Below are 15303 nucleotides of genomic sequence, written 5' to 3' on the forward strand. Positions count from 1 at the left end.
ATTTTTAAGAATATCATTCCAGATCCCTGTAAACTTTAAAAAGAAAAAAAAAAAAATGAGACATTTAAATAGGGGAAACAATTCTATGTTCTAACCAATAAATGGAAACATAAAATTGATCTTGTAATGTCTGGGAAATTTTTCAAATGGAGACTAATTTTAAGGGTTTAGAAAACTAGCAAATATCAGACATTAACTTTAATGGTGCATTAAATCCACATTAGGAATTCGAAGTCTGATATCTTCTGGGTTTTCAGAAAAGTAGAAATACTCCCTTTTATAATCTGTGTGCTGAAATTGTGAATATAGATGCCTGCATTCTAAAGTAGGCCCATGTCTGTGATGCTTCTGAATCAAGGCGCATCCTAAATTCCCTTTAAAATCAGCTTTTTTCAAGCAATCACTCAACAGGCATGAATTGATCTAAAACTATGTACACAGTACTGTTGTAGCTAACCTGTTGAGGTAACCTGTTGATACACCCAGCCAATCAGGTCCTCAGATTATTTTTCTCACTCTTCAGGCCTGTGGTAACATCATGCTTTTTTGGCAGACTGAGCGTTTGAGGCAGATTTTTCTTAATCCCACTACTTAACTGAACTTATCTTCTTATTTGACAAAAAAAGAAGAAAAAAATTAAGTGCATCAATTAAAATCAACAAGTATTTTTTTGCTTTATTGGGCAGTTGATGGATTCATTTGGAAATTGAGGTTATATTATCTAGTTCCTTTGTCTTTATTTGTTGTCAAGTAGGCCTCAGTTTATAAAGTCAAAGTACTAGGCTTGAGAGTGCTACTCTCTTCCTCTGATTTTTTTTTCAACAAAGCTAAGTCCCATAAGCAGAATAAGTATTTCTAGAACATTCTAAAAGATTTTTAAGGGGTATTTTCTTCTGAGAAAACTAGTTTGTCTCAGTAGTTCTAAAAAGAGAGGAGTCAAAATATTGTTAAAATTATAAATTTTAAATTGGCTATACCTTTAGAAAGGTCCCTGGGTGCCACAAATGGTTTGCTCTCAGCTGCTAACCTAAAGGTTGGTGATTGAACTTACCTAGCAGTGCCATGGAAGAAAGGCCTGGCGATCTGCTTCCATAAAGATTACAGCCAAGAAAATCCTATAGAGCAGTTCTACTTTGTAACACATGAGGTCGCCTTGAGTCAGCAACAAGTTTTTTTTTTTTTTTTTTTTTTGTAGTACTTTTATAGCCCAGCTAAATAAGGAATGGTTCATCTGCCAGAAATAACTGACAGAAAACACCCAAAGGGTGATAAAATTTTGTTTTGTGCTTCATTGGAGTGTCTCTAAACTGATATTTGTAAAAAAAACTCTTACATAGAGGTCATGAGGTTCTTTATCACCTTGGAAAAGAGTCAAAGTTTCCTGTACCTTTTGTTTATTTAAGAATGCAAGTTTTGTTTTATACATTATAAAACCAATTGAACTGTTGGTTTTTTCCCATAGTTCTTACAGATTTTCTGTTTCATTACTGATTGACTAAATATTACCCTGCTGAGACAGTAATCTTTGACCAGCAGACAGCAGCAGGGATGGGTAATAAATAAAATTCTAAAATAGAAACAGCTTCAATTTGTAAAACTCCTAGATTTAATCAGATATGCTTTGAAAAGCAATCACTTCCTCCAAGCAAAATGTTTATATATGACCTTTACAGAATATTGTAGATTTATAGATTAATTGCCTAGATTATATTGGCAAGTCTCCATGTATTACTTGCTCAGTTAGTCTTTCTTAATGTCCGAAGTACTAGTTATCTTCTGAAAAATATGGTCGATGAAGGGTATTGGTTTGTAGCAATTAGCCTGTGTCCTCCTGGTTGAACATGTGGAAGTGAACTATGCTTGTCCACTGAACTCCAGCCTCTCCTTGGGTTAGCTAAGCTTTGAAAGGACATGTGGAAATCACACGTATGATTGTATCATTTCAGCTTTACCCCTGAGATGGATTGATGTCTGTGTATAACAGACTTTAGAGAGAAGAGTTTATTTAACGTTATGTAATTGGATCCTCCTTGAATGATACAACTTAACTCATTTAATTTTCTGTTTCTGAATCTATAATTTAGCATCATCCTTCTTCCTTACTAGCCTTGTTTTAACTTGCATTTATTGTTTTTAGGTATCGCATGTACAGGAAAAGCCAAACAACAGGCTTCCCTTCTCTAATTACAATTTTTTCAGCACCAAATTACTTAGACGTGTACAATAACAAAGGTAAGCGTTGGTTTTGTTTTGTTTTTTAAATCCTTCTTGCATTCTTTTGTGTAGTGTGTGCAGTGTCTCTTAAGCTGTTTTATTTTGGTTTGGTTTTACTTATTCTATATTGCTTGATACAAATATTTTGGTTATCCTCACAGATACAAATTTAATTGTTCAAAGGTGGGGCCCAGCACTATCACTTTTTCAAAAACTCTTCAGCCAGTTCTAATGAGCAGCAGGGTTGGTAGCTCCTGCTCTCATGTATATAGTTTTAAAAGAAATAATCATTGGAAGTAACCCAAAATCACACTCCTTAAAAAGCTGCAAGTTTAAATAAAGAAAATAAGAATAGTGTGATCGTGCATGTAAAGAGTCAAGGAAAATAAAAAGAAGCTATAACTGAAGATTAAAATGTATTTATTTAGCACCTACCATGAGTCTAATCCTGTGCTAGGCAAGTACATGTTCATTTCTCTTTAAAAAAAAAAAAAGAAGAAGAAACTTCAAAGTATCATTAACTGCCCTCCTTTTTCTAATATGCAGAAACTGAATCTGTATTTAGTTGCCTTGCCCAAGATCACTGAATTAGGAAGTAATAAACTAGGATCAAACCCATATCTTCCAGTTCAGTGCCCAGTACTTTCTGAACCACCATACCTTTGTGCCTGAAAAAACAAGGGAAAAAAAAAAAAAAGTTTTATTTACTGACTATAGGGAAAAAAAGAACATGGGACACATTATCTCCTTGGTTCCTATTGGTTTAACAGTAAAACCTGTTGCTGTCAGTCGATTCCGACTCTTAGTGACCCTATAGGACAGAATAGAACCACCCTATAGTGTTTCCAAGGAACAGCTGGTGGATTCGAACTGCCAACCTTTCGGTTGTCAGCCAGGCTCTCAACTACTGTGCCACCAGGACTCCCTTTCTTTAACAGTAAACCAGTCACTTTTTTATGCCTTTGGACCTCAAAAATGAGGCGTTAGTCCAGTTCTAATGCATTTAGCATCAAGGTAGTCCCTTTTGAAATGCCTGAAGCTCAGGAGACCAGAGTTGGAGCCTCATTGTTGTGAAGGTTGAGCATTCTATTAGATGATGCTTCCCAGATGTGTTAGTTTTGTAAACTTTTGCCTCCCCCTTCCCTTTATTTCTGTGACATAAGGCTTACAAGCATAATTATAGCTTTGCTATGTCATAGTTAGGGAGCCCTGAGAGGTTGTTTTGGTCTTTCTGTGTCATATTTGGAAAAACAGAAGTTCCCCATGTAACCTAATGGAAAGTTGCCTGCAATAAATTCTCTATTTAGTTCCTATTGGTATATCGTCATGCCACAGATCGGTGGCACCACACTGCCACTTGCCTTGTTGGTGGCTTGTATTACCAGATCATATATCTCAAAATCCACATTACCAACGAAATATTTGAACACACTCAATTATTAAGCTATGCATTCCAATACTGAAAAAACTTTTTTAAATAATAATTTGGTAACGGAACGGTTATGTTCTTTCATTAGGGAAATCTCTATACTCAGAAATGATTTGAAATGTTATAGATCTGTCAAAATGGGCAATTAAATGAATGTGTGGGTTGTAAAACCGTTAACTGTAGTTAGCAACATGTCTGAGTGTAGTGTTCTGAGGTTAAGAGAAATGGAGACAAAAAGAGAAAAAGCAATCAAATAATTTATGTGAGGTCAAATACAGCCCAGCAAGGGCAGAAAAAGTCAGTCTAGTTTCTGAGACAATCTGAAAATTCCTGGAATTGAGAACCACTCCCATGGTGAGGGGCGATAGGTGTCTTCCTATCCTAGGCCTGGGGTCTGGGATGCTTGAGATGGGCCTTGACCACCTGTAATCCCAAGTCCTGTCAAGTGTCCTCGGTCCTCATGAATAGGCTGTTTTGCCTTCATTTCCTTAGTGTATTCCACTTCCCTGTAGAATGTACATCTTGTGCCTGTGCCTTGATCTGCTGCTCAGTACTTCCCTCCACCTCCTAAGCCCCCATATCTTAGTTGAATCAGGGATCCTGCTCCAAAAGTCAAACCATGTATAATCGGAGTGCTGCTGTATATCTCATCCTGATCCTTGCCTCTCCCCAGGCCCACCTGCTGTATCGTACAAATAGAGCATGTGACTCTCCTGTGTACCACCTCCCCTCCTCACCATGACCCAGAGATTGACACCTGCTGGATAGAGTGTGCCCTAGCAGCACAATCTCGCACATAGCCATCTGGACTGTGGTGGACCCTCCCGTTTGGCCAAGGAGCATGGTTACCAGTAGCTGTAGTGCAGTTTCTACTACAATCATACATGGCAGGGACAAGGGGCAGTCCCTAGAAAATAGGTGCTCTCCTTAGCAGCCTGTGGCAAGAATACAAAATAAAACATGTTCTCAGGATGCAAGTAGTTATAAACAAAGTTGACAAAGTAAAATATTTGAATGATTTTACATAAATATAAGACATCATATGATAAAGTATAAATTAAGAGAGTCAGCAGTTAATAGCAGATAATGCACATAGCTGCTAATTGAAAGGTTGGAAGTTTGAGTCCACCCACAGGTGCGTTGGAAGAAAGACCTGGTGCTGTGCTTCCAAAAAATAAGCCATTGAAAACCCTATGAACCACAGTCCTACGGTGGCACACGTGGGGTCACCATGAGTCAGAGTCAACTTGACAGCAACTTAAGCGACCATTCTAGAATGGTCAGAGAAGGCCATTTTAATGAGGTAAAATACAATCTGGATCTTAAAGAATTGTTGAAGTTTGATTAGAAAGAGACCAGGGTTTGTGAAACTTTATTTACTTTTAAACAGCAAACAGTTTTGTTTTGGGTTTTTTTTTTTTTTCTTAACAATCTGAATATTGAAGCCATTTGTGTAAAACTAATATAAATTAATCCTGTGATTAGATGAGAGTTCTCCACTTTGCACCAGAGAAGACCCCTGAGGTACCTCCAAGAAATGCAAGAACTCAGTAGGTCATAATGCACGTCCTACCATAATCCTGTAATTTACCAATGTATGGACACTTACGTTTTTATTATTATATATCATTTTAAATTGTTCTATTAAACCCAGTGAATAGGGGTTGCAAGTCACTTTCTGGCCAGAGAACAATTTCCAAGCAGCATGTACTATATTATATGTATAATTTTTTTTTTTTTTTAACAATTAAAACTCTAATAGTAATAGCAAGTAAAGTTAGGGTTTTACTCCATTAAAAACAGAGCTAGATTTTTTCCATTCATCATAAGGCTGAAAAAAAAAAAAAAAATGTTGCTGTTGAGTTGATTCTGACTCATAGTGACCCTATAGGACAGAGTAGAACTGCCCCATGGGGTTTCCAAGGAGCAGCTGGTGGATTTGAACTGCCGACTTTTTGGTTAGCAGCCAAGTTCTTAACCAGTGTGCCTCCAGGGCTCCATGTTAAGGCTAGGCAATGTAATTTTGCTTGAGACCAATAGCTATTTCTCCCATAAAGTGTGTATTGTCTCTTTGTCTATAGTCCTGATTTCACAGGTAAAAACTTAAAAAAAAAATAGACATCAGTGCATCCCTGCCTTTGCGATTTTGTGGCTCTTTCACTGTGTTCTTTTGCCTGTGGGGTAGATCACAATCTCTCAGGAAGGGTATTTCAGTTTGGGAACCTTTCCATAAAAGAAAGAATTCTCCTGAGAGAAAAAGATAAACTGATAGGAAAGAAGAGCAAAAGATATATTCTTCAGTTTGAACATAATTTCAAAAGGCTTTGGTGTCAGATTTCTGAAGCACTTTGAAGCTATTATGCTAACACCATGTACAGTATGTGGGAGTGGGAGTCAATTATTCACTGCTGAAATGAGGGTTACTGTATTTGAATAAAATAAATGTTAACTAGCATTTTAAAAAGCAGTGCAATAAAATTGCTTACAGGTACCTTCAAAACACAATCACTGGAAACGTAAAAGTGAAGAATTTCAGATTCTGGGTTAACCATTTGATGCTTAGAACTAGATGACCCTAAAGAGCTCTGAAGTTACCACCTCGTAATTACACAATAATTTGATTTTTAAAGCTCCTGCAAATTAAGGCAGCAGTAATAGCTCTATGATTAAATGAAAAAAAAAAAAAAAGTTATTTTCCTGCCGTCTTAAAACCAATAGTAGTTGTGATCAGATACATGTTTAAATGTACAACAGTTGTGGTTAATAGTTCATATTTGCCTGCAATTGATAAGCAGCTTTCAGATAGTGAGTGACACAGACTAGATCTCCAAACAGTGTTGTAAATGTCCCAAATTGGTGTAGCCACATTAATTCATTGGTTCTTATCCTTTCCGTTCTGTGTTACAGCAGCCTTCTGGCTCCTTCTGTGTCCTCCTTCTGGTAACTGCTGCTTACCGCTGCAAGTTGCCAGAGCAAAAGATGTAGGTTTCAATCACAGCTCTACCATAAACAACTAAGCCATTTAAATATACTGAACATGCGGTGACATCTCTGTAAAATGAAAAAAACAAAAACAAAACAAAAAAAACCTTTTGCAAATAATAAATTAAACTGCTTTGAAACAATTGAAAATGCTGTGCAATATTAAGATGTTTTCATCACTGAATATTTTATGTTGTTTTTATTATGCCACATGTCAGCATAAGACTCACAGAAGCTGGCAGGAAAATAGCCTTAATTTATTTATAATTTTACTGCAGTATATGATGCAGCCTTCCAGTATGAACTACCTCTGTTCTTCTTTCTGGTGAACCCATTAGTTCAGGCAAATTGTTCTATTCATTGCTCCAAATAACTTTCTACTTTCAATTTCTGTGTATCTTTGGGAGCTCTCTTCACTAGACTTACTAGAAAAATTGAAAATGATATAGGATTATAAAAACCCACTTCTTTCCATTCAACCACACTTGTCTCATTCTTCTTTGCCCATCTAAATAGAATAGACCCACTCCAGTCTATTTTTCTATGAAGACTTCTGTTGACAGTCTTTCTCTGAATGCCTGCAGTGCTGATCATTTGCCCTTGAACTTATTATTTACTTTGTTATTTCTAGTTAGCTTTTCCATGCATTGCTTTCACTTTCCAATCAGGTTATAATTAGTTTGAAAATGCTTTTTGGGACACATTGTAAAGCCAATTAGCATGCCTTGTACATGGTAGGCAGTCAATATATGCATTGATTGAAGCGTTTTTTCCCCCCTGGGAATTCATAGCAAGCCAGTACCCAAAAGTCCCCTTTAAGTATTGACCCACAGAGTTTTATCTCACTTTAAATTACTGCTGTAAAGAGTGCCGATGCCATTTCCAAATTGGAGTTAAACACTTGCAGAGCACTTTGTACATTTGAATTGTTTTTCTCCTGTGAAACTGTAGCTTTAAGGGAAAAGCTTATTACCCAAATATACCAAATAGAAAAAAGATGCAATGATAGACATGTAGACTTTATTTTTTTAATAATTTGCCACCTGGAAAATTGACTTGAACTTTATCTACTCATCAACATAAACATTTATTGAGAACTTACTATATACCAAGCACCATGTTAGGTTCTGGAGATATAAAATAGAGTGGAGTTTATAATCTGGTAGTGTGATAGACTGATAGACCTTAAGTAAGTAATCCTACCGGCAATTATTTAAATATATCTGTAAAGAAAAAACAAACCAAACCCATTGCTGTCGAGTCGATTCTGACTCACAGCGACCCTGTAGGACAGAGTAGAACTGCCCCATAGGTTTTCCAAGGGGCGCTTGGTAGATTCGAACTGCCAACCTTTTGGTTAGCAGCCGAGCTCTTAACCACTATGCCACCAGGGTTTCCAAAGACAAAAAGGGTGGTAGGAAATGAGAGTGGAAATTAGTCTGTGGAGCCAAGAAAAGCTTAACTGAGAAAGTGGCATTTAAGCAATCTCGTTAGGTGCCATTAAGTCAATTTTGACTCATAGCAACCCCATGTGACAGAGTAGAATGACCCCGTAGTGTTTTCTAGGCTGTAATCTTTACAGGAGCAGATCACCAGGTCTTTCTCTTGTGGAGCCGTTGAGCGGGTTCCAACTGCCAACCTTTTAATTAGCAGCTGAGCACCTAATCATTGTGCTACCAGGGCTCCTTTAAGCGATCTATCCACTGCCATATAGTCGATTCCAACTCATAATGACCCTATAGGACAGAGGAGAACTGCCCCATAGAGTTTCCAAGGCTGTAAATCTTTATGGAAGCAGACTGCCACATCTTCCTCTTGCAGAGTGGCTGGTGGGTTCGAACTACTGACTATTTGGTTAGCAGCTGAGTGCTTTAACCACTGTGCCACCAGAGTAGAATCTCTCAGTATCAAGAAAGTACAGTGGCAGACAGGAACTGATTTAAACAATTCAGTTTGGCCAAAATGAACCTCTGGGAAAATGCATTTTAAAGCTTTGATTTAAAGATCTCAGTCCTCTCTCTCTTGATACCCCAGTGCTTTAAACAAATCTAGAGTAAATTACAGTAGGTTTCTATGTAGTGCCGGTTCTCTACAGTTCAGATGAGTTGTCAGTTGAGTGGGTGAGTGGATGGATAGATGAATATATGGACTTATATGTAGAGAAATGTAAACATACACACCGGAGATATTTAGCCTAGTTCTAGTAAAAGCTGTTGACTCACAGTAAAATAAATTTATTAAATTTAATTATTAAATCTAAATGGCAGCCAAGCTAATTTAGAAATCAAGACCAGAGATTAGCGTGACAACCAGAAAAAAATTCAATGTTAAAGTTAGTTAAGAGAGACAGAGAAAATCGGATTTAGAAGATGGACAAGAAAAACATTGTTTTCATAAACTCTGAGATGCAATAAAGCCAATCCTTTTTGATAGAAAAAAATGTACTGTGATCTCTTGGACTTTCAAACCAGGCAACTTGATAGAATTGCTTATAAAAAGCATTTCAGTTTTACCAAAATTTGACATTTCAATATCTTCAAATATTTTCCAGCCAAAAAGTAGGCATGGACTTCAGGTAATTTACGGTTTGGCCAGAAGAAGCCATTGTACGGTAGGATTAAATTCCTAATATGTTGAAATAAGGTAAGAATCTCATTGGAAGTCATGATGTGAGCAGACAGAAGCAGACTCAGGATGTCTCTGGTCAGCTTGCCTGTTCCCCTGACTGTAGCCATAGCGCTCAGTTGCTAGTGACACTGTCTACACAGTGAGAAGCTTACTCCATACCACACCACACTTCTCTCATTCTAGGAGCTTGTTTCACCATTCAGGAATAAATTTCATGAAATTGTACATATCTGATACCCTTCTAGTTCTGGAGCTGTATTCAGAGTCAACTAGCTCAGATTCTTCTCCTGGACAGAGAGAAGACTCAGTGCCCACACACCCCTGAGTAACATCTCTGCCCCTTTCTCTACAGCATTCCAACAACCTCACCTCCCCCCTGAGTTCAACCACATTTTACAGCAACGGTTTGTTTCTATAGGGTCTTAGCCCTGTCAAGTATTTTGACATAACTTTTAGCATTGACATAAACATTTTTAAAGCATAGGATAGAATGTGATTATTAGTTTCTTTACAGATTGGGTAAAATTAATCCAGAGGCTGCCCAGCGGTAACAGTTTTCCCAACCCTCGTTTTTTCATGCCGTCATCTCAAATCTAACAATCCTCTTCTAAAGGAACTTTTTGCCCCAAATTTTTCATCTGAGTATAGAAAATGTAAATATGTATTCATTGTGGCATTTTGTTATAGGTGCTAATAAATTGTCAGCGCCCTGGTGGTACAGTCGTTAAGAGCTCAGCTACTAACCAAAAGGTCAGCAGTTTGAATCCACCAGCCGCTCCTTGGAAACCCTGTGGAGCAGTTCTACTGTGTCCTGTAGGGTCACTATGAGTTGGAAGGGACTCAACAGCAATGGATTTGGGGGGTTAATAAGTTGTCTGCAAGGGTTTTTTTTTGTATGTGTATATTTTTTTTTTCCAAAAGCACATTCTTTCATTCTTTTATTTAATATATACTTTCATACTTTCATCCTTTAGCCTTATGAATATGGTAGAATTATACATACTAGAAAGATAACTTTAGCCTTATGAATATGGTAGAATTATACATACTAGAAAGATAACTTGTTTATAGTGATTATTAAACCTATTACAGTCAACCAAAAAATGGTATGGAATATAAGAACTAATGAAGGAGAAAGCAGAAACTATGAACTGTTAGCATTAACTCGTTTGTTATCAGTATGAGGTGGTGGAAAAAGGATTATATAGGTGTTTGAAACTGAAAAGAACTTGAGGTTAGGAGGTTTTGATTGGTTTCCAGAACAATCACTCCTCTGAGATGAACAGATAAAATTAACTGTAGGGAGGTTTCAGAAGAATGTTACCTTTCACTGCCTTTTATAGCTAGGACTCTTCAATATGTAGGATTATTCTGTGATTATAATTTCCATTTTTGTTATCATTATCCTTGTCACCTAGAGTGATGTAGCTTGATATATTCTCTTTAAACTTTTAGGTTGGTAATATATTTAATAAAGTTAACATATACTATTTGTTCTATTCCTACTAATTATGTATAATAATAGTAATAATAACAATAGCAATAAAAATACTTATTAAGCCCTTACCCTGGGCCAAGCACTGCTCTAAGAGCATCCATGTGCAGTGAAACCTGTGAGAGCCAGAACTCTATGGGACTCCTTTGTTTTTCTACGTCTTCCAGGTTTTCCACCTTTGACAGGGTGCAGTCTTACCACTTTTCTGCCTCTCATTTTAGTGGAAAATAAGTGAGTTTTCCTTTTCTGACAACTGTCCACCTTGTATAGGTTGTGGCTTTTGCAGGCTTTATTGTACAAATGCATTTAATATTTCAGCATCCCTGTGAATTACACGGAAACCCCAGTGGCATATGGTTAAGAACTGGGGCTGCTAAGCGAAAGCTCGGCAGTTTGAATTCACGAGGCACTCTTTGAAAACCATATGGGGCAGTTCTACTCTGTCCTATAGGGTTGCTATGAGTTGGAATCGACTTGACAGCAGTGGGTTTCGTTTTTTTTTTCTTTTTTTTTACGAATTACATTACAATCTTGTTTTTATTGATAAAAAACTGGGGCACAGATGGGTTAGTTCCTTTTCCCAGGATTCCCTCAGCTAGTCTGTGGAAACACTGCCGTTGACACTCAGGCAAAGTGATTGCAGGGTTCACACACCGACCTCTGTCTGTGCTGTTCTGCCTCAGCCAGGTTATGTGAGAGGTTTTTTTTTCAATGCTATGCTTGCGCTGATCTGCTATTCAAGCCATGACTCTATTATGTTTAGGTGACTCAAACTATCCTTCAAGAAGAAAAGAAAAGCTTTTTAAATGAAGAGTCATTTGTTATCACTTTAAAATTACATGACTGTTGTATATCGAAATATATGCATTATTAAAAGACTGAAGTTAGGGTAACTTTTGTTCTAAAATAAGTAATTCATGTCTCCCTTTAAAAAATGCCCCTTAGAGCACTTTTATTTTGGCCTGCTTATTCAGTTCCACAGTGAAAGTTTGATTGCTAGAGGCCACTTTCCAAACAGGTTTATTTTAGTCCAGTTGTCAGTTGGCTCACACTTAAACATTTCATTAATTGGAAGGAGGATCAAATAGGAAAAACCCATCAAGATTCAATATTTAGGAATAGGTTTCACTCTAAATTTTACTGGATTTCCTGGATACTGCAAACAGTTAACACGCTCAGCTGCTAACGCAAGGTTGAAAGTTTGAGCCTACCCAGAGGTGCTGTGCAAGAAAGGCCCAGTGACCTCCTTCTGAAGAATCAGCCGCTGAAAACCCTGTGGAGCACAGGTCTACGGTGATCACATGGGGTCGCCATGAGTCGAAACCAGCTGGACAACAACTGGTTTGATATGTTTTAATTGAATTAACCTACACATCATTTATCTTTGCTCTCTTAAAAGATTTCTTAATTTCTTAACCATCACTGCTAAATAATTATGAATTTAGTCAGTTAAGTAATTGTGGGACTTCAGCAAAGTAAATAATAATGCATGGCTTGAGGTAATCCTTTCTTTTCACAAAGATTTAGCCTATAGAATCACACAATTACAGATCTCAAAATTAAGCAACACAGTAAATTATGTAGCAAGGGCAACATGTCACACAAAGCCAAGTCCTCTGTAGAGATTCACTGTTGAGTGCTGTTTTGCTGCCAGCTCCATTTCCTGACAACTTACACTGGACTGAAACCTATTCCTCTATAAATCTAATTCTCTATAAAGAATTTAACGGGGAAAAAAAACACAGTAGCAATGTACATAGTGTTAAAGATTTGAGTCAATGGATTGTTAGCTGCTGTTCATTATCTAGAAATTCTCAACCTGCAAGAGACTTGTGGACTTTACCCTGGCATTGTTAAAAAGTCTGCAGTGACATTACTTCTGTGGAAAATAATGTTGATATCAAGGGTAGAGACTTAATATTAACTTGGTGTCAAGGATATTTTGGAGATAGCAACCTAGAACCATTGCAAGCTACAGCTCAAGGCTTGATACCAAATACAAGCTTCAAGGTGAAAAGAGTGCTCTTTGATTACATGCAGAGACTACCAGTTTTCCAGTTACCTCCCACCGGGGTACAGTTACCTTATTACACATTTGGATCAACTGAGTTGAATGAGAGCAAGAGATGGGCACGGTGTTTACTATGCCCATGCCGTTCTGCTACAGTAGCTCAAAGCTTCAGCGAAAGCTCTCTCTCTGCTTTCAGTCTAAACTTGCCTAAGCTTTGTTTTAACATTATGATAGTACAAACTGGAACTTCAAGGAATGCACCAACTGAAACTGGTAAGGAAATCATAACTGCGAGTATTTCTTGTTGACTTAGCAAAACTATTTAATGGAGGAAACTCAGTTCTCTGTGAGGTTGTAATATTAGAAATGATTCACAATGCTACACTGGACTTCACCTAATTCCAAGGATCAGATTTTGGCCCTCAATTCTCTGGATCTCAGTACTCAGATATGACACCTTACGTGGAAATTATAAAATGGCGAACTCTTAAAAATAGCTAGCCCCTCCTTGAGGAATTTGAAACTGAGTCATAGGACTTTACATTTCTCAGGTGCCAAATATTTCGTCTGGTTGTATGTATTATCATGTGTATTAATCACATAAATTATTTACTTCTTGTTTAAATATAAAAATATTTACATATATTTATTTTATTTCTATATTATATATAATGTGTCTTTATACTTTGAAAATGGCACGGCAGGTATTATGGCTCTGTTTTCCAAGTTTGGAAGCAAAAGCTCGGATAAGGAGAAATATTTACCAAGTTCACAAAGTTATTTTGTGACAGAGCCAGTATGATTTACACTCTATTTTACAGACTTCCTTATGATTTTAAAATAGTGTAGCCTCTGAGGCGACACATTACCTTTTTCCTAAATTCCTTAATGCTCCCTTAAGAACTGTCTTAGCTGTGATGAGTAGCTCTTAACATCTCCCAAGAGCTTCTTATTTTGAGCGCATGAGTGGTGGCTAGGGTATGACTCAGACAGCAGTCAAGGGGAGAAGGAGACCACTCCCCCAGCCCATGCTATACTCCCTGGAGGGAGAGTTTGTGTACACACTGCACGTATAGATGGCCTGTAATTTCCAACATCTTCAGAGCCAGGCTAAAACTGGTGTCACTGGCTTTTTCTACTTGCATTCCCAGCCTCAGTTGCATGTTACCTTTGCAAGGCAACTCCTGGTATTATTTTAAACAGTTTTGATCTCTAGATAAGACAAGAGCATATATATAGTTCTTCCCAACCCCCACAGTCCTAGGGGTAAATGTGAGTATCATACCATTTTAGGGTCCACCTTTCTCTCATTCATAGAATTATAAGACAGAAATAGACCAAGAAACTAAGATGTAAATAAAAGAAACATGCTGGTATTATAGTAAACCAAATATATTCACAGAAAAAAAAAAACATAGTGCTTACATTTCTAAACAGTATCCTTAAGCCAATATTATAGTTTTAGTTAACTAAATGATAAAATGCATTAGTAGCACTCAAACATTCTGAATCTCTTAGAAATCCATCATCCAGTAGTCAAGGATATCCAAATTTGGAGATTCTATTTCCCCAGGTGTCAGGGTTTTCTCAGGATGTTTACCTGTAGTTCTTTCACTTTCAACTTTATAAATCTTAAATTATCTCTCTTGAAAGGCAGAAGCTCATTGTTCACCTACTTGGTGACTTGGTCAGGCAGAGAAAGGAAGGCTAGTGAGCCATGTTTTTAATCTTTCAATAAATGTAAATATCTCATGCTGCCCATCTCATGATGATAAGCAGTCACTAGAATATAGAGAAGAGTCTGCCTGACTTCTTGTTTTCGACCAGGAATAATCTGTTTCAACGCTAATCATTTCAGATAGTGTCATATCTTCTGTTGCTACAGATTTTCTAACCTTTTAATTCCTACTGCCTTTTTGGCAAGGAAACCCTGGTGGCATAGCTGTTAAGAGCAACAACTGCTAACCAAAAAGGTCAGCAGTTAAAATCCACCAGGCGCTCCTTGGAAACTCTATGGGGCAGTTCTACTTTGTCCTGCAGGGTCACTATGAGTTGGAATCGACGGCATCGGCTTTTTTTTTTTTTTTGGCACAGTGGCCATATAACGAGGAAGTATAGATGGTATAAACCAAATCAAATTGCCATTGAGTTGATTCCAACTCACAATGTCCCTGTGTGTAACAGAGTAGAACTGCTCCATAGGGTTTTCTTGGCCATAACCTTTCTGGAAGCAGATCACCAGGTCTTTCTTCTGCAGTGCTGCTAGGTGGGTTTGAACCATTAACCCTTAGGTTAGTAGTCCAGCATAAATTGTTTGTGCCATTTAGGGATTTTGTACAAGGTATAGAAGGTACATAAAGGGTGAGAAGGTAATTTCACTGACTGAGTAAAAAGAATGGAGCAAGGGCTAGAGGTGCGCATAAAACGATTTTATGTAGTGTGTGTATGTATGTATGTGTGTGTGTAGAAAATTATTGTACCTGCTATTTGTATTTGTAAGTAATAAATTATTTCAAATTGAAATTCACCATTGCATGGAACTTA

At 37.3% G+C, this 15303-nt stretch overlaps 1 protein-coding gene across 2 annotated transcripts in view; it reads left to right on the forward strand.

Annotated features, from left to right (window-relative positions):
• The window catches only part of PPP3CA (protein phosphatase 3 catalytic subunit alpha), a 357673-nt gene that overhangs the window by 293756 nt on the left and 48614 nt on the right, over positions 1 to 15303 (forward strand). For both annotated transcript variants that reach the window (XM_049885626.1, XM_049885627.1), the window contains exon 8: positions 2138 to 2232. In XM_049885626.1, the coding sequence (XP_049741583.1) occupies positions 2138 to 2232 (95 nt within the window). The remainder of the gene's footprint in view (positions 1 to 2137; positions 2233 to 15303) is intronic.

This window comes from Elephas maximus, chromosome 5, assembly GCF_024166365.1.
Source record: "Elephas maximus indicus isolate mEleMax1 chromosome 5, mEleMax1 primary haplotype, whole genome shotgun sequence".
In the NCBI taxonomy this organism is placed as follows: Eukaryota; Metazoa; Chordata; class Mammalia; order Proboscidea; family Elephantidae; genus Elephas; species Elephas maximus.